General features: G+C 39.0%; 1 protein-coding gene across 1 annotated transcript in view; it reads left to right on the top strand.

Annotated features, from left to right (window-relative positions):
* CNTN5 (contactin 5) overlaps positions 1-20,531 on the top strand; it is a 1,036,023-nt gene that overhangs the window by 811,009 nt on the left and 204,483 nt on the right. The window contains exons 10-12 of the mRNA XM_089775740.1: positions 4,518-4,699; positions 15,052-15,188; positions 17,945-18,074. Of these exons, the coding sequence (XP_089631866.1) occupies positions 4,518-4,699; positions 15,052-15,188; positions 17,945-18,074 (449 nt within the window). The remainder of the gene's footprint in view (positions 1-4,517; positions 4,700-15,051; positions 15,189-17,944; positions 18,075-20,531) is intronic.

Below are 20,531 nucleotides of genomic sequence, written 5' to 3' on the forward strand. Positions count from 1 at the left end.
TATTACCCTTAACCCCCATAGGTGCCATGTCCCCCATTGTCTCTGGCTCCTGCAGTCACACACACCCCCATTGTCCCTAAACCCCAACTTCCTGCCTAGAATCCATTGCATCCCCCACCCCCGAGCTTAATTTGTTTTGACAGAGATGCCAGGAACAGATCTGGAAACCTTCATGAGTTTAATGCATTTAAGTATATTAGTAGGGACTCCTTGTAGAATAAAGAGTTTAGGGTAGGCCTAGGGCCGGGTGATTCAAAAGGGTTTGAGACTCCTTTAAATTGTTGCTTGAGCCCAACACAATGTGTTCCACATGACACTAAGGGTTGGCTGGGGAGAGCCCAGCCTCTTTTGGGGATGTGGAACGTCCTCTCCCCACCTTGTCCAAGTTCCTGACAATTCTGTCAGCTCTCCTCTATCAGATTTCTGCATGGTCTCAAGAATAAAGTAAGGAAAGGAGAGAACCCAGGGAAGCAGAGGGGGATATGGACCTATCTTACAATAGTGCAGAGAACAGAGAGATGACAGTCATTGATAAAATTAAACATGATTTCAAGTATCTAATCTGAGACATATGTCTGAAATGACTTGTGAAATGCATAAAATAATGAATAATCCTTTCTCCCCTAACTCCTTCTGTATCCCTTTTCCCCAGCCCTCTTCTTTGTCCCCTTCTGCCGTAACCCCTCTATCTCCTGCACCCCTAATTCTACATTCTCCTCCTGCATCCATGTGGAGAAAGTGATGTGGTTGAACGGAATGGCTGGTATTGCGGCTCGCTTTGCCCTCAAATGCTGCTTCTCTGGGCCATCCTGGGTGGCTGTGAGGGGGGGAACAAGGAGCAACATCACAGGTCCCTGTATCCAGGTCACTTTCCCCCTCTGGGAAGGACAGGAGAGTAGCACATCCTGATGGTTTCCTCACAACACAGCCAAACTGGGGAGTGACCTGGATGCATTGTTCCTTGCTCCCCACCCCTGACACACACCACCCCTTGTAGGCACAGAGGAACAATGCAGTATCTGTCTGTCACTGCTTGTCTTCCATCCATGTTCCTCCTCCTTGAAGAAGCAGAGAGAAATCTGGGCACCTTCCACCCACACATACATGTCACCTCCGTGAGTTTGTGGAGTTCTTCTGACTACTGGCAGGGTTCACATCTGTACTGGCCCTCGCATTTGTACTCAGTGGAATGACTCACATGCATAAAGCTATTCACAGTATAGGCACAGCAAACATTCCCATACATTTGCACTATTCCCTCCCTCCAAAAAAAAAAAACCAAAAAACCAAAAAAAAAACCAAAGAACTTTACTAATTATGCAAATTGCAACCAATTCAAACATTAATCATCAAAATCTTTTTTAAGAGATCTAAATATTTTAAATGAAAATATATGCATTATCATATGCTAGATGTTGAGTTTTCTAGAGAAAAGTTTTAAACTTTATTCTTTGATATCATCACTGAGATATCTACATTGTTTCTTTTTCTTTCCTTTTTTTTTAAAAAACCAAAAGTCACCAAGGATAAATATGGAGAACTGTATTTCTCACTTCTGATGTAAAATTCAGACCTTGCTTGTAACTTATGCAAGGAAAATAAGAAGCTTCATTAAACAGAGCTCCAACTTGTCTATGAATAGAGATTTGCAGTTTGGGAGCACTTTTCTTTGAAATCATTAGATCTTTGTAGCCAAAGTATTTTTATCTCCTTGAAAAATTCCATTTATACCTCATCATTATAAGGGAAAAGTGATTTTAAAAGCTGTTTCTTAATGATCTAGGCAATAGCAAAAAGTTATTTTAGTATCTTCCATATTATAAGCACTAACTTGCTGCAGCATGCAATTGAAGTACAGTACATTTTAAAAAATAAAATAAAATAAGTCTGGTGAAATTTATACTAAGTTTTTGATAAAAAGACTTGTATAGAGGCTTCTGTACAACTTCAATACTTTGTGACTTCTTCAGTGTTTCTCTGAAACATATGATAAGAAAAATTCTACTGGTCAACATTTTTCAATTGCACTGGGACTGCTGAAACATTGAAATCAGCAGGTCTTTTGCTGTTGATATTATTTAAATTAGGATTGCAGTCTAGATAACAGTGCTGACACATACAAAAGTACAACCTTATACATAATGAAATATTTCCATGTTTTAATAATAGTTGCTGAATCAACAGTGTATTACATGTAACATGATATAACTGTTTTGAGCCCTGCTAAGAAGAATGGATATGAATTAATCACTGTAATGGAAGTTCATAGTTTCCTTATAACCAGTGATCCTCACCTTTTTATATTCAATATGGGCAAACAAGACACACACACACACACAAAATTCCTCAAAACTGAGGAAAATATAAATTAATGGGACATCTTTAAGAAGAATTTATTATATGGCCCAAAAGCCACAATTCCACAAATTAATGAGCACAACTTTGGTTGAAAGCCCATGTTGGTACAGTGGCAAACTGAGGGCAGCAATTCAAAGTTCAAAAGCAGTATCAATGGAAAAAAGTGAAAATAGATAGCATCAATATAAATTAGATATTATGAAGTATGGAAAACAGAAAAAGGAAGCTAAAGACATCAGGAAAAGTCCATGGCTGACTGATAGAGCTAAGGTCAATAAGAAGAGTATTATGTATATTCAGAAAAAGGAAACCAGTGAACTCTATGAACTATTATGGATATACATATTAACACATGTATTAATTTGAGGCATAACATATTTTAGCTGTTAACTTTGAGACATCTCGAGCCTGATTTTTTCATTTGCTAACCCTGTAGCTCCAAAAGTTGAGCTAGCGTTGTGAGTGCTTCGTATGTTTTTTTATAATTAGTCCTAAGATAAATGACACAAGTTGAGAAGCCAGAATATAAGACACAAATGTATCATTTTTGCTGACGATGTTTTTCTGCTCTAAGCATCAATTCTTTTTTCTTGAAAGATTAGTGCAAGTCTTACAAATTAAATTTTCTAAGAGAATCAGAAAAGAACAGTGTATTATTTTACATTTGAGCCTAATATATTAATTTTGTAATCCAACCTCTCCCAAATGTCAATGGTATTTATATGCAGCTTTTGATCTGAAGTCTTCCTCTAGTAGATATCATATGACTAAAGAGACGATGTGGCACAATCCCATTTTTTTCATATGATGTCACTTGTCCTAGGAAAAGAAAAGTTGAATGAGTATAGACATTCTTAGATTTGTTCTTTTACTCAACATAAATGTCAAAAGATACTTATTCAGTGTTTCAGGAACACTACTGAGGAAAAGACCTCTGCTTCAAGAAAGAGTCATATGTCACTGACTCTTAAACCAGTAATAGTGACACCAGTCCCTAAGTATGCTTCTGTTTTTAAAAATGACTGGTTTTACCCTTAAATATTTCTACAAAAATATCATAGTTTTTAAATTATATTTTCTTATATAAGAGGTCCATAAAATGACTGAGCAGTTGGAAGTGGGTTCCAGCCACAAAAGTTTATGCCCAAATAAATTTGTGACTTAAGGTGTCAAAGGACTCCTCATTGTTTTTTCTGAAACAGACCAGCATGGCTACCGCTCAGCCTGCCTCCCCTTCCCATCGGTGGCTTTTTCGGCCCTGCTGCCACCCAGGTGACACAGCTGCCTTAGCTCCACTATCAGAACTGCTGCCAAAGCCCCACTGCTGGCATGGCAAAACGCAGCACAGCCCTGCTGCTGTGGTACCAGCCCCGCTGCTGGGTAGCACGTGGCCCTGGCTGAACGGCCCTGGTCCAGCTGCCATGACAGCACCAGCCCCATTGCCAGCTGGCACACAGCCCTCATCATGCTGTCATCCTTCCCCAACCTCAGCTGAGCTGCTGCTGCCTTTACTCTGCTGCCGCAGACTCAATCGAGCTGTCACGGCAGCAGCCCTGCTGCTGGGCCGCCACGCACTGGCTGCCCCAGTCCCAGCTGGGTTGCTGGGCTACCTCTACCCCACTACCATGGCCCTGCTACCACCATCAGGCTACTGAGGCCCTGGCCCTGCTATCACCAGCCTCACCATTCATGGGGCTCTCAGCTGCTGGCCCTCCAGCCAGCACCACAGATATCCTGCCAGACCACAGATATTGCCAGACAAGAGAGACACGGTTTTGGGAGGGGCAACCTGTAATATCTGGAAAGCTGATAAAGTGGCTACACTTATAAACTTCAGCCAGGTATAAAACATGTTATTTCCTTTAACCATGACATAAAGGCAACAATAGTAAAACTTGGAGATCAGATTAATCCCTGGAGAGCATTTGGAATGATTTACTTAATCTGAATTAAAGTTTAACCTCCTTTGTGGAAGATAGGGATGTCTCTTATACAGCAACATCCCTATGGAATATAAAATATATCAAGTGATACATGAGCCTTAATTGTGATTACACTTTATTACCACTTAGACTATTATGTACTTAAATTACCAGATAACAAAATCTATATTGTTAATAGCAGAAAAGTGTTAACAGTAATTCTACTAAATGTTTCAGCCCTGTTCCAACAATCTCATGGAGGAAAGTTAATGATCATAATCCAAGTAAAGCCCGTCTGAGAAAGTCCCAAGCTGTTCTTGAAATACCTAATGTGCAGCTAGAGGATGCAGGGATATATGAATGTAAAGCTGAAAACTCACGTGGAAGGAATGTCTTCAGAGGACAGCTACAAGTGTACAGTAAGTGTGTGTCAAAAGATTACTATGCAACATTTTGCAATAACATATCTGTATTTAAGGCTGCAAATACACATGGAATAAAGCTGCAGCCCAGTAAAAAAGAATGAGTTCTTTATTTATATAAAATTAATTTGAAATTTAAAGTATCTATATTTGTTAGTAAATGATTCACTAAATACTGAATTGCAAGTAAAGCTGGCTAGATTTTTTTTATAATATTTTCCCTCAGAAATTCAACAAAAATAGAAAGTTTCTTTCCCCAGATTTACATCAGGCTGAATTTCCTTAAAAGCAGTAATTTAAAAAAAATCTTCAAAATGTTTTACTCTTTCTGTGCCTCTCAGAATTATAAAAACGATATGCCATACCACTCTCTCATGACTTCTGTTTATGATACATATAAAAGAAAAACTTTGTAATAAAATGTATTATTTTATTTTTATTTTATTGTAATTATTTCATGGAATCAGAGAAGATTAGGAAAAGACCTCAGGAGATCATCCAATCCCCTGATCAAAGCAGGACCAACCCCAATTAAATCAGTGCTACATCTGTGTCCCTGTAAGATTTCAAGTGTAGACAAGACTTTTATATCTCATAATGTAGATGACCTTTTGGAGCTAGAAGCAAGTGGTGCATGTCTCATTGCAAATCTAGGGATTTTACCTTTTCAAAGCATGTGTAATTTGTTGGAGAAATGATACAGCTGAGGAAGAGAAGAAACAAAGTTGTGGAAAACTGGTTAAAATTATTATTTCAGGAATGGCACATTTTTACCTGTGTGAGAATACAAAATACCTGCACAGCTTGAGTGTTTATGAGTCAGATACTTTGTTTCACAGTATTGTGTTTCTAAATAGTGTCTTTTTTATATCTTTCAATTATATGGGTTATAACTTTCACCGTTCCTTTAATCAAGAGGGAAAAGAGATCTAGCACGTGAGGCCATCTAGCAAAACTCTCTGCTAATACAATATTATTCCATTCAAAACCATCTCTATGGTTCTGTTCTCATTACAAATGTCTGAAACAGGGTTCCAAAACTTCATATGGAGACTGTTCCTCACACTAATAGAATACGCAAAAAAAAAAAAGTTTTTCCTGCTATTCAGCTTTAATTTTCTCTTTTGTAATTCTTCCCCTTTATTCTCCACTGAATAGGATAATCTCAATAAATAATTCTTCTGTCTTTAGTACTTACATATTTCATATATATACACTGCTGGAATGGATTCAGTTAATTTTTTTTGTAATTCAACTCTTCGGCTGTGTCTAGACTGGCAAGTTTTTCCGCAAAATCATCTGCTTTTGCGGAAAAACTTGCCAGCTGTCTACACTGGCTGCTTGAATTTCCGGAAAAACACTGACAATCTCATGTAAGATCGTCAGTGCTTTTCTGGAAATACTATGCTGCTCCCATTCGAGCAAAAGTCTTTTTCCAAAAGACTTTTGCGCAAAAGGGCCAGTGTAGACAGCACAGTACTGTTTTCTGCAAAAAAGCCCCAATCACGAAAATGGAGATTGGGGCTTTTTTGCGGAAAACCGCATCTAGATTGGCCACGGATGCTTTTCCGCAAAAAGTGCTTTTGTGGAAAAGCATCCTGCCAATCTAGATGTGCTTTTCCGAAAATGCTTTTAACGGAAAACTTTTCCGTTAAAAGCATTTTCGGAAATTCATGCCAGTCTAGATGTAGGCTTCCTGTTTTCTAGTCATCCCTGCACCCTCTAACATGTTGATTCTTTTTATGATCACATCTCAGGCCAAAAATGAGTAAATATCACAATCTCATTGGCTCAGGCTTTCCCTTTTTAATCATTCATACCTCCTCCATCCAGGCCAAAGGTAGACTTGTGGTTTTTAATATGCATAGAGGTTCTGGGAAGGGTTTACCTCTCAAATGCAATGGCTTGCACTGGTCTGACTGGGTCCATTATTCATAATGCCATTTCTGCCCTCATCTTTTGAGGCTTCCACTGAAAACAAGATTTTGTATTTTCTCCAGATATTACACATTCTAAGTCTGTGTCTATACAGCAAAGTTTTTTTGAAATAATGGCCATTATTCTGAAATAACTATGCAAGCATCTACACAGCAATTTCATTATTTTGAAATAATGGATGGCTTATTATGACTTCTGTAAACCTCATTCTATGAAGAATAATGCCTATTCCAAAATAGCTATTTTGAAATAAGGTGTGTGTAGATGCTCCTTTTCTGCTATTTTGAAATAGCCCCTTACCAGGGCCATTCTAAGTCATTCCTCCTGGGGTTTTAAATCAAGATAGCACATCTAATTAGGGAAGCCTGCCTCAGACTAATTTTGAGGCTTCCCTGCAGTGTGGACATGCTATTTCGAAATAGGCTATTTCAGAATAACTATTCTGGAATAGCTTATTCCGAAATAACTGTGCAGTGTAGACATAGCCTTACTGTCAATGGTCTCTGTTTAAGAGTGAGAGCTATTTTTTTAGGAATATCACTGTTCCTTCTCCACATTATTTGGTAAAGGCCCTCATGTGAATTTTAGCTGAATTACTAGCTGTTATGTAGGACTTTTCATCAATAGGTCTCAAAGCATTCTACAAAGAAAGTATCAACTCTCATTTTACAAGTAACGAAACAAGCACAGAAGGGTGTCTAAGGTCACCTGACGGAGCTAAAACTAGAACCCAGCTCTCTAGAGCCCCAAGCCAGTGCACCTACTCACTAGTCAGCACCAGGTTGCTTATTAGGAGATAATAGATTCTGTTTCATAGTAGGAAGCAAGTAGTCTTGAATGTCTAAAAAGCTGATTCTGAAGTTCAGGGATCAGTCTACATTGAATATTTCTTACCTGAATAATGCTGCTATCCTAAATTCCACACCATTGTGAGTTCTCTCTAGGCCTCGTATGTTTCTATGATTGTCAAAAGGCCATTTTTCAACCACAGGTTTTTATGGTTTATACTATACAGATTGTGTTTATCTGCAGCCTGTGGATTAGAAGTGAACAAGCCTTCTGTCATAAGAAAGGGGAACGCTGTTGTATTTTACAGTCTATTGAATATGCACGAAATTATGATTTAGGAACCAAATGCACAAGAGAAATATTCTTCCCTGCACAAGGGGAAAGCAGACTCGGGATAAGGATTGCACACTGGCAAGTGCCTGAAATAGAGAGTAGCACTCATGATTAAAGCAAAATATATGCATCTACCCATAAGGACCTCCCCACAAGTTAGCTGAGGGTACACAAAGTGGAGCAATCCCTTATTGGCCATGGAACACATGAGATCACTTTGGAGCCCATTTTGAAGACAGCAGCAGTCTCATGAATACCACAAAATCACAAATCCCTTTCCAGACTTGGTTTGTGGTTTAGTAGAGTGCAATTCAGCAATAGGAGATGGTTGTCTTAGGGCCACAGACTCATATGTAAGCCATCATTTCTCAGGAGAGAGTTTCTTTTGCAGATTTAGACCATTCAGCAGACTCTCTACTTAGAGAGTTATGATTTTCCCCAAATCATCAGGTTATATTGTTTATTTGCACTGACTTTTACTGAGGCTCAAATTGATTAACAGCGGAGAGTAAAAAAATGTTTGTTATTATGGGGAATACAAATCATTCCCCTTAACAAACTACAGTTGTTACAGAACTTCTCAAAATCTGACTTAGTTAGGATCTGTGGAATTTCTATATGGCTTACAAAAGAATAATTAAATTAGTCATCACCACTCACTTTCTTAGGATGAGTGAGTTGATGTCGAAGCAAGAGAGGAATGAATTACAGCTTTTACCCTCTTTCCTTTCTCATTGTTCTCCTACAAGTATATAGGTCGCCCGGGCTCCTGTCCTTAATTCTTCCCTGCCTCTTTTTATCATACTTCTTTCATTAATTTTGCTTCTATGTAGATCCACGTACCATGCAAGAGAGGAAGAGGATTTATGAAATGGGAGGAGAGGGAAAAACAGACTAGCAGGGAGTGTGAAAATGAGTGAGCAATGACAAATGTGACACAGAATAAATAAGGATGGATGGCAGCTCAGTGGAGATGAGTAGAATTGAGTGGTAGAAATGTAGAGGATGGGAGGGCTTGGAAGTGGAAGAGACTGAGTGCTGTAGCTGTGTGATATTGCTACTGAAAAAGACTAGTGCTCCTGCCTCCACACATATCCCTACTCTCTGATGAAAGGTGCATAAATGGGATGCGTCCGGTCTTTGGGTCCTCTCTGGATATGATTTTGAAGCTTTGCTACATTCCGCCTCAGTAGTGGCCTAGGAAGAGGACCTGCCATTCAAGTCAAAGGCTTTTGGCTTTAGACTAGATTGAGACAAAGTGGGGAAAGTAATATATTTTATTGGGCCAACTTCTTTTTATGGTAAAGGGACAAGCTTTTGAGCTTCATGGAACTCTTCCTCAGGTCTGGAGAAGGTAACCAGAGTGTCCAAGATAAATAAAAGATGAGACAGATTGTTAGGCAGATTCAAAAGCTTTGGATGGGTAGCCAAGTTAGTCTGTAACAGGAAAAACTTAAAAAACAACAAATAGTCTAGTAGCACCTTAAAGACTAACAAAACATGTAGATGGTATCATGATGACTGGAGTGTTGGAAATCCAGATCCTGGACAATAACGACAATAATGTGGTAGATCTCAACTGCAGTCAGGCTTTTGATACTGTCTCACATGACCTTCTTAGCAAACTAGGAGACATACAACCTATATAAACCTATTTGATTCAGTATTTTCATAAATGATGTGGATAATGGAATAGAGAAAACATTTCTGAAGTTTTCGGATGATATCAAGCTGGGAGAGGTTTCAAGTCTCCAGAGGACAGGATTAGAATTCAAAAAAAGATCTTGACGGACTAAAGAAATGTTCTGAAAAAAAAAATGAAATTCAAGTAGGTCAAATGGAAGGTACACCATTTTGGAAGGAATAAATCAATCTCACAAATATAAAATGACCACAGAAAAGGAACAGGGAGTAACAGTGGAGTACAATGAGTCAATGTAATATTATTGCAGAAAAAAACCCAATTTGAAAATGTATTAGCAGGAATGTTGTAAGCAAGACACAAGGGCTGTGTCTAGACTGGCCAGTTTTTCCGGAAAATCAGCCGCTTTTCCGGAAAAACTTGCCAGTTGTCTACACTGACCACTTGAATTTCTGCAAAAGCACTGACTTACTACTGTAAGAAATCAGTGCTTTTTCCGGAAATACTATGCTGCTCCCATTCGGGCAAAAGTCCCTTTTGTGCAAAACTTTTGTGCAAAAGGGCCAGTGTAGACAGCTGAGATTTGTTTTCTGCAAAAAAGCCCCGATCGCAAAAATGGCGATCGGTGCTTTTTTTGTGCAAAAGCGCGTCTAGATTCGCCACGGATGCTTTTCCGCAAAAAGTGCTTTTGTGGAAAAGCGTCCGTGCCAATCTAGACGCTCTTTTCCAAAAATGCTTTTAATGGAAAACTTTTCCGTTAAAAGCATTTCTGGAAAATCATGCCAGTCTAGACATAGCCAAGAAGTAATTCTATTTTATTCAGCACTGATAAGGCCTCAGAGTATTCTGTCCAGTTCTCAGTACTGCATTTCAAGAAAGATGTTGACAACTAAAACTATTAAAGGTCTAGAAAACATGACCTATGAGAAAAGATTGAAAACAATGTGTTTTGTTTAATCTGGATAAGAGAAGACTCAAGGAGAACAAAAGTCTTCAAGGTTGTAAAAAGTTATGAAACAGAGGGTGATAAATTGTTCTTAAAAGAACAGTAAAAGAAGTAATGTGCTTAAATGGCACCCTTGAAAATTTAGGTTAAACATTAGGAAAAACTTCCTAACTGTATGGATGGCTAAACTCTGCAATAAATGATTTCAGGATGTTGTGTAATCTCTGTCATTAAAGGTTTTTGAGGACATGGTCTACATATTACTTAATTTGCCTCAGTGCAGCAGACTAGATAAAATGACATATCAAGATCACTTCCCAGTCCTAAATTTCTATGGTTCTATGATCTAGGATACCACTTTAAATGAAGCAGTTTTTAGGTGCTAATAGATTATCTGTTGTTTTCCAGTTTTTCCAGTTACATAAATACTCAGCTTTCTCTTTGATACTTTTCTACCCTCTGCCTCTTTCTGTCTCTCCCGTTTCCATTTCTTTTTCCTTCTTCTTGCTCCCCTCCCTTCCCCTCAATTATTTTGGTTTTGGACATCCAACACTCTGGTCATCTGAAGAAGTGGGCTGTGCCCATGAAAGTTCGTGATACCATCTACATATTTTGTTAGTCTTTTAAGTGCTACCAGACAATTTGTTGTTTTTTAAGTTTTTTCTGTTACAGACTAACTAGGCTACCCCTCTAAAGTAATTAATGTTTAGCAGTCAGTAGTACATGTGACATAGTTACAATGAACCATAAAACAAGTATCTCTGTTCTGTGAAGTTTATGGTATTTAGTGTCCAGCAAAGTTATGAATCTTGTTGTTGGAAGGTTTGTGCAAGTCTCCTTTGAGGATGAAGATTGAGAAGTCAGATATAGAGTGAGTAGTCTGCGAAAAGTGTTCCTCTCCCACAGATAAATTGGTGTGGGTGTGTCATTTCTTGTTTTCTGTGTGAGTTCATTCAAGAGCATAGTGATTGTTTTGTTTCACACATGTTGTCATGAGGGCATTTAGTGTACTGGATGAGGTACACCGCTTGTGATAGGCATGTGTAAGACTCATGGATCATGAAAGGGGTAGTATGTGAGGTATTGATTATTGTTGCACTGAAGATATGTCTAAAAGTTTTGCATCTGTTGTTCTAGCAAGGTCTGGTGCCAATTTCAGTTGCTGTGTCCTGTTCAGTGGGGAGCTTGCCTCTGATGTTTGAAACGGTCGTGGGGTTCTTTCTAAGAGCCAGAAAAGGAGGTTCCGAAAACATTTTTTCAGGGTGTGATACACATCAAATATGGGTTCCAATTTTGTGATTAAATCTTGTATGGTTTCTCGTATTGGGTGGTAGGTGACAACTCCCTCAAAACACCTAATCACAAGTCGGGATGTGGTAGTTATGGATAGTGCCTTTGTTGTTGTGAAAGAATTCCTGGAGGTAGAATCAGTAGAAAAATTCTAGTTCGCCACCTGTTAGTGTGGTGCTAAGGTTTTCAGTAGGGCAGAAGCTCATTCTCTTGAAGAGTACATAAACCTCAGCTCTAGTCAGGCTAGTCTTGACAAGTTATTGATGTTGGAGTAGTGTTCAGAAGGCAGGCCTTGATGTTGTGGCTTCTCCCAGATGAGATGTTCTGTTCATTGTGGAGTTGTACTTGGTTCAACTTTTTGTTTTGTTTTGTTTTCAATGGCAACAAACAATTAGATCCCATACTTAAGGGGAACCACTTCCTGAAAGAAGTATTTTTCTGAACCACCCCCCTTCTGTCCTTCTAACAGCTCCAAAACCTCGTCATCATCAGATATATTCGGGTATGTCTACACTACCCTCCTAGTTCGAACTAGCGGGGTAATGTAGGCATACCACACTTGCAAATGAAGCCCGGGATTTGAGGAATGAGGAGTAATGGTAGTTCGAACTAGGAAGCCTAGTTCAAACTACCTAGTTCGTGCCGCGTGTAGCCGCGCGGCACAGGGTTCAAACAAGTGGGGATTTAAAAATGGCGGAGCCCCGCTTATGCAAATGATGCCCGGGAACTTCAAATCCCGGGCTTCATTTGCAAGTGCGATATGCCTACATTACCCTGCTAGTTCGAACTAGCGGGGTAGTGTAGACATACCCTTCCTTCCCACAGACAAGGGCATATCAACTCAAAGCAACACCAAACCTTGCCAGAACAATAAATGTAAAGCCATCATATCTCCACAGCTATGATGATCAACACTCCTCCAATATACCTTTCAAGATCTCTTGGTCCTACACCCTTGATTCTACCTCATGTGTTCTGTCAAAAGCACCAATTACTATATGGCTAAATCAGACAATAATAATTTTTTCAAATGAATTCTCACAGAAAAATGGGAGACTCTACTGTCTACTAACTCTTAACTGTCCACTTCATTTTAAGTTAGGGTGGGCAATAATTTTCACAGGAGGAATACTTAATGAATTTTAGTACTAGTCATGGGCTGCTCCCAGCCCACCAAAGGGGTGGAGCCTAGGATGGAAGGGGTGGGGCTGAGGACTAGCCTCCCTGCAGAGTTGTCTGGGTGAGAGGCTTTGAACTAACAATAAGAGCAAAGGTCTCGCAGATCCTGGCCCCACCTCTACTGCATTGCCTGTCAGCCACCCAGAGTTGCTGCCGCTATTTAAAGGGCTTGCAGCTCTGGGCCCTGTCAGAGTAGCCAGGATCCATTTTAATAGGATCCTGCTGCCTGAGCCACCACCTAGAAATTTCGTGAGATGGGGCAGCAGGATATAAATAGAAAGTGGCCAGACGCAGTCTGTGGGCTGGATCAAAGTGTTAGGCAGGCCACATCTGGCTCCTAGGTTACATCTTGCCCAGCCCTGTTTTAAGTATTCTCTTACAATGTCAGTGAATCCCTTTCCCTTAACAATCTGTCTCCACCTGTATTTAGCTTGGATATTTTGGTTACCTTCTCCAGATGTCAAGAAGAGCTTTGTGATACTCAAAATCATCTGCCTTTTCTCCAGCAGAAGTTGGTCCAATAAAAGATGTTACCTTATGTACCCCGTCTCCCCCACACCACCACAACTACAATAACACTTCAATAGGCTTGATTTACATTCCATGCAGTGAATGTATGATGCAATAGTTAGGGTTTCAACACTCACCTAGTTACCTATCATGCCAGCTCACATTTTCTCAGCTTCTTGATTGGTAACCTGCCAGACACTAGATAGATGGTTAGATTTATTTTTAAATTCAGTCTGCTATAGGTTCTGCTTATTTAAGTGGTTTATTGATTCTTTGCAGTCCAGAATAGATCCTTTGCTGTGCTAACTCTGGATTATTATCCAGCCCAGCCAGAAATATTTTTCTGTGTTCCTTAAAGTCAATGCCATTGCCTCCTTAGTCTCTGCCTTCCTTGCATAAAAGATTTAAATGTTTTATTCTTATATGTTTTAGATTCATAGTTTAATTTAATCTCTTTTTTCCTTGAACTGAACTTGGCCTCGGTTCAGTATTTTACCGGGATCCTGATCTGCGTAGGCAGACATAACCTCATGCAGTCCCACTGAATCTGTGGGACTCTTCACAGGACAGGGTTTTATATAACAGAATTAGTCCCACGCTCCATTCCTTCTACGTGTTGCCAACAGACTTCTGGGTGAAATTCAGTGTGCCAGTTAATACATATTAATGCCCCTCACTGGCCTAGTCCAATGCTACCATGTGACTTGTGTTAATGAGGTGTTCTACAATGTTATATCCCAAGTGAGCCCACTAGGGCTGTGTCCAGACTCAGGGTTTTTTTTGGGAAAAGTAGCCTTTTTCCGAAAAAACTTCCCCTGCGTCCAGATTCAAGCTGCGTTCTTTCGAAATTAAATCGAAAGAACGCGGCTTTTCTTTCGATGGCGGTAAACCTCAATTTACGAGGAAGAACGCCTTCTTTCGAAAGTTCCTCTTTCGAAAGAAGGCGTTCTTCAATGTAAATAGGGCTTCTTCGAAATAGAGCATCCAGACTCACTGGATGCTTTCTTTCGAAAAAGCAAGCCGCTTTTTCGAAAGTTCAACGTGCAGTCTAGACGCTCTCTTTCGAAAGAGGCTCTTTCGAAAGTATCTTTCGAAAGAGCCTCTTTCGAAAGAGGCTTGCAGTCTAGACATAGCCTAAGTAGCCAGCCCATTCCTCTGCTATTCAATCCCTGCATATTGAGCACAAAGATGGTCACTTCTGGAAAGGACTGAATGAAACACCTCCCCAGCTGCTCAGGCCTTCACAGGTGATTAAATCATGGTTTCCTGGCGAACTGGCAGAGCAATAAGCAGCAGGGAGACAATGATACTGACACTTCATACTGAGATCTTAAGAGTCTTTACTTAAGCCCATGATAATAATCAAAAATAAATGTGTGTAATATTAATAATTGCTTCATTAACTATGCTGTACCATTTAATCTGTTAGATATTGTTAAAACATAAGGTCTCTCCAGTCCCAAATAGAGTGATACTCAGTTCATTGTCCTGTGACACCCTTTACTCAAAATTTATTTGGCTCTGTCACTTTCCTTTTTTGACCCTTGTTGTATCCTTTATAAATGGGTTTGACTTGCATGTGAATTAACACAGTCACTGATACTAAAATGGATTGTGCATAGGTTTGCAATTTGTATTTTAATTGGTTAGATTTTGAAGACATCGGCTTCAGTCCTGTCAGCCTCTTGTGTTTGTATTTAGCATGGTATCTCTCTTTTACAGCCTACCCACATTGGGTGGAGAAGCTTAATGATACTCAGTTAGACAGTGGAGAACAGCTCCGATGGGAATGCAAAGCTACTGGAAAGCCACGACCCACCTACCATTGGCTAAAGAATGGAATCCCTCTTGGAGCACAGGTACTGTGCTCAATAAGCCACCAGTTGATTGTAGTTTCCTCTTTAATTCAGAGAAAGTTAGCTGAAAAAAAATGTTGGGGAGGAAATGCTTCAGAAAAGAGAGTTTTGCTTTTTCTGTTATTTAAAGCTTGAGAAAATGTAACACCATTTTTCCTGTGGGTCTCTCTGTTGAACTATGTCAAAGTATGTGATAGCAGGTGGGCTGTAAATTTTCACTCTCTAGCTATAATCCAAATAGGATAGAAGGTGGGGCTGGGGAGTGGGGGAGGGGGTTAAAATTCAAAATCCATGACTCTGAAATGTCTCTCCCTTATTATCAGTAAACTAGTGATATCCTTCTGAACAATCCTCAGCAACTTTTATTTGTTTCTGCTTTTGATTATGATGTTTATGGTAGAGTTGTCTATTACATTTTTGTGGGGATTTCTGTGTAGGTTCATATCGTGAGTGGCCCTTGTCTGGCTGAGCAAAAAAGCAGAACTATTCCTTAATGTGTAAGGTACACCATTATAGAGCTGATAAACTCAGATTCCCTTAAATATCAGTAGGTACATATATGTTAAATATGGCATGGTTATAGCTCCATGTTCCTCAGCCCTAACAGTGTGACTTTTTCTCAGTAGCTGTATCTGATTTATGCATCTGTAGAAATCTGATGGCTTAATAATTCTTTTGAGAAAAATGAAGCACCCCTTTTTGTGCCAATACCATTGTCCTTTTCCATCCAGGAATTCCAGTCCTAACTGCACAGAGCTTACAAGTTTTAAAAGAAGGTCTATGTTAGAATGTTTCTGTATGCAAATGACCAACATTGGCATGGTCTGGATTTTTAAGAAAAAATTCCGTCAACTGAGTCATCACCTCATCTCATGTTGTTTTATTTTTATGCAGCATATTTATATTCCTTTATAGCCTCCAAATATTAAAAGTGGTTTTAAAAAGTGTTTTAGACTCTTCATGCATTGCCAGATTAAAACAAAATTTGATAGAAAATGTCTCCATTTGTTAATGAATTCATAGAATGGATTTATGAATAAAAAAGATATGCTTTCTTTTCAGTGAATGCTTCATCTATCTGGGAAAATTGACCAATTATGCAAACAATGAGAAAGCAAATATATGAGGCAGTTTATTTTTGACATCCTGAGGCACTGCAAACAAGTTTATATACCTTAGCTTTTCCATAACTGCCTTTCTGGTGGTGGATGGAAAATCTGTCCGGACTGAAGCACTTTTGATCTCTTAGCTTTTATAGTCTTGACATTTTCCAAACAGAGAATATAAACTTCACAAATTCCATTTCACCTTGAAACTCGGGACCTCAAAAAAAGAGATGTACTAATTAATCAAATATACAACTTTAAATGCTATTTTATCAAAATATTTAACTCACACTGTGACGGGGTGAGGTCACAGACGACCACTCAGGGGTGCCTCCCAGGGTGCTGACCCGGCCACTGCCACTCGCCTTCCTGCTTTCTGGGGCTCCTCACCGCCCAGACCTGCTAGGCCAGCTCCGCTGGTCTCCCTCAGCCAAGGCCCCGAGCTGAGGTCCCTGCCCCCACCGAGAAGCAGTACAGACACTGAACCACTTCAGGTCCAAGGAGAGTGCAGTTTAGGGCCCAGCCTCCTGAGAGAGGACTCCTCAGATGGGATCAAACCCCAAAGAATTAGGTAAGCCCCCTTTAGCAATGAAAGGGGGAATGTGCACACTGGTTGCCCCCCTAGGTAACAATTGCTTACACTGGGTTTGATAGAAAATAAAAATGGCTTTATTAAGTTGAAGCAGTAGGATTTAAGTAGTAATAAGAGAAAGTAGGCAGAGCAAAGTAGGTTACAAATCAAAGGAAACAAAACCGCTTGGCTCATTCTCCACTGAAACCTCAGTGCAAACTTAAACTAACCCTAAAACCTCTTGCTTTACAACATTTTCCAGCTGCCACTTTAAACCAGGGCTTTCTTCCACACCCTGGGTTCCACTGCTCAGACTTAAGGACAAAAGATTGTTTAACAGTGGCTCATCTAGAAGTTGCAGGTAACACCCTCCATGTCTCCCATTCATACATTTGAAACCTACCAAGTATTCCACACTCCGTGTGTCTAATTTTCCACACACAAATGATACATACACCAGAGTAAGATAAACAGAACCAGTGGATTGTGACATGAAGATTGATGAGTTACACAAAATGATACATATCTCAAAACACTTTTGAGATATGTATATTCATGTCCGTAAGTCCATTTCCAAAAGCATGGGGGTTAGTGGGAGGAAGGTTCCATCACACACACCTAATATTTTTTAGTAATGAAACTGAAAAATATTGCATCAGCTCAAGTTGCTCATCAGATGGCCACTCATAGTGCAAATTTCCCTACACAGATGTCAATGCACCTTGCTTGTGACCTGCAGCAATTATTATTATTGTTTGCTGAGCAATTTTTAAAAAGCAAGTTGGTATGGTAGAGCATGAAAAAAATCCCTAGTACTCAGGGATGTTGCATTTACTGTGAAATAAAATAACCCAGAAGAAAATTCACTTTTGGTCTTTTCAGACCACAAAATATTTTCTTATTCACTGAAGAACAGAAGGAAATAATCCAAAATAATCTGCGCCAGGAGGTGACTAAATTATATTTTTAAAACATTGATTTATTTTACTTTACTTTATTGTTCCCTTGTCTAAAACTAAGAACCCCGCAAACCCACCTCATTTGTTTGCTTTTGTAGAATTATTTTTTTCATTCCATTACAGAGCAGGGTTGAGATGGTTAATGGTGTACTGATGATCCACAGTGTCAATCTCTCAGATGCTGGAATGTACCAATGTGTAGCAGAAAATAAATACGGAACAATTTATGCCAGTGCTGAGCTGAAGATTTTAGGTAAGTAATGTCTGAACAGAATAGGATTACTCTCATCTCTCTTTTCAATAATTATATGGCTTCATGGTCTCTCATGAGAAAGAAAGAGAACCCACATCTCCAACCTTAGCAAAACTGGATAAAAGCTATATAATTAATTTGTCTGGATTCCTTTTTTCCTCTTTCTTTTATGTGTATGTTCTTGGTTACCTAGGGGTTCATAGGTACTTTTGCAACTAGGATATCTTTTTGGAACACCTCCTTCAATGATGCTTAGTGAATTCTTCTCCCCTAATACTAAATTCTATATTTAGGTCAATGTGAATGGGGAAAATTCTAACTGTGCATTCAAATACACAGCCAAATTCCCCTCCCTTGACACCCACATCTTTCACCCCCGCACACCTGTGAAAATAAGCCCAAGAAAAAAAACTCTCTTACATCAAGAATGAAGAAGCTCACATTACTAAAAATATCATGCAACTCATCAACAAAGCAAAAAAATCTATTTTATCTTTCATTGCATCCCATTGTTTGTTTGAGCATAAGATACTTGCTCAGGAAGACACTGCATCATGTGTTTTATTTTAAGCATGTCAACATTGCTGCTGAAATCCCAAGACTACTCTAATGCTTAATTTTGGCATACGCTTATGTGGCTCCTAGAATAAAGGCCTAATATCTTATCTGACCTTCTTGGGAAAATATTGGTTGCTGATACTTCATATTTACAAGATTTAAAAAGAAAAAAAAAACAGCAACATGTGAACCTTGGCACTTCTGTGTGTCTTACACTTATGACATTGGTTAAAGCACAGTAGCATAATGGATTCAACAATAATAAAGATGGAAGAATTTCAGAGGGTTCAGTTTAGATAAGCATGCAAAGTTCCCTTGATTGCTGATTCCATAAAATAAATGTATGAGGAACCATGGGATCATCTAGGCAGTGTCTATTTTCAGGGTTTAGGGACCATTGGCCTTCTCTGAACTAACTAAACTTTGTGAATCTGAAAAACTGGGTTGGAAATTTAAAGAGATTGTTTTTGCAAACCCCTACTCATCAAATAGTCCTATAGAAAACAGTGAAAATAGAATTGTTCATGTGAATAAAGGATTTTCGGATTGGGCACTTCATGAGAAGAGGCTGAAGCAAGCTGTTCTCACTATTTCCTACCCAGATGGGTCATAAAATGCTCTTTCAAGCTAATCTAACAATTCTGCTTCCCGGCCCTTCTGGTGTCAGTGCATACAGAACTACGTGATGAAAAATAACTTGGAACAGGTTTGGTATAGGGTCAGTCTTAGTTTGAAGAAAATATTTGAGTGGAGTGACCAATTGTGCAGTACTCTGAGACCACTTTGCCCAGAGAGAGCCAATAACTAACTGCTGACCCAAGCTCATATTTTCACAGCTAGTTTCTCAAAATATTTCTTCATATCCACAAATAGATTCGGGGGGAGGGGCACTTTTCAAAATCTCCTGCCCCAAGAATTGTGAATGAGGTTCAGTCAGTTGCAAGGTCCCTTCTCATTGCAATGTTCCCTTGCTAAGGTATTTTCAGAGTGTGTTTTCATTTTTTAACATGTATTCTAATATTTCTCTGTGTTTGTGGTTGTGCAGTGAATGAATAATCCTTTGGTAATAACCTTAACATCTCACATCATGACTTTCTGTGCTACCATAGTAATGCATTAACCTAGCAGTTGCATTTCTTTTCTGGGAGGTGGGGGTGTTAAAATAAAGCATGGAGAACAAATTACATTGTCCATTTTAATAATGTTCTTAAAATTGTTCAAAGTAAGGTTTTGAAACTCATACATTGTTGAAAAGCGGGGGCGTAGGCGAGCTGTCACTTTTGCTGCTGAGTGAATTTTTGGCGAGGATAAATTAACAGGTGTTCAGAACCATAGAATTAGAGAGGGATGGCTGAACTGTCACACTGAAATATTACCATAAATTAGAGTCAGACTGTAATAACCTTATTGGCATTGTTTACTACCTTACTCTTCAGACAGACCCATTGAAATCAATGGAATGTTCAAGGAGTAAGATACTACTCAATACATATAAAGCTCACTCACCTAAGCTATTAGTTTTTAAACTATCTCTGAAATTGAAAAAAAAAACCCTCACATTTCAGCCAAAATTGTAAACACCTTGAAAATAAATTATTTTTAAACAGTGGCATCCTTCCCAAAAAACCTATAAACATATTCCGAATTTTACACAGGCGGCTTTCAGGAAGAAAAAAAGCCAAACCAAATAAACACATCAACAAACTCCTTATAACAAACAGCAGTATTTAACAGTTTTGGCATTTAAAATAAACTAAGATTTTGAGCTAATGATTGCAAAAAAAAAATACTTAATTTTATTGTTGATTTCCCCAGACTTTCTCTAAAGCTTCTAAATTTTACAAGTAATCTAATTTAAGTATGTTGATATGAATGACTTCTTATTATCTGATAGGTTGA

The sequence above is a fragment of the Pelodiscus sinensis genome, chromosome 1, assembly GCF_052426305.1.
Source record: "Pelodiscus sinensis isolate ZL-2025 chromosome 1, ASM5242630v1, whole genome shotgun sequence".
NCBI lineage: Eukaryota > Metazoa > Chordata > Testudines > Trionychidae > Pelodiscus > Pelodiscus sinensis.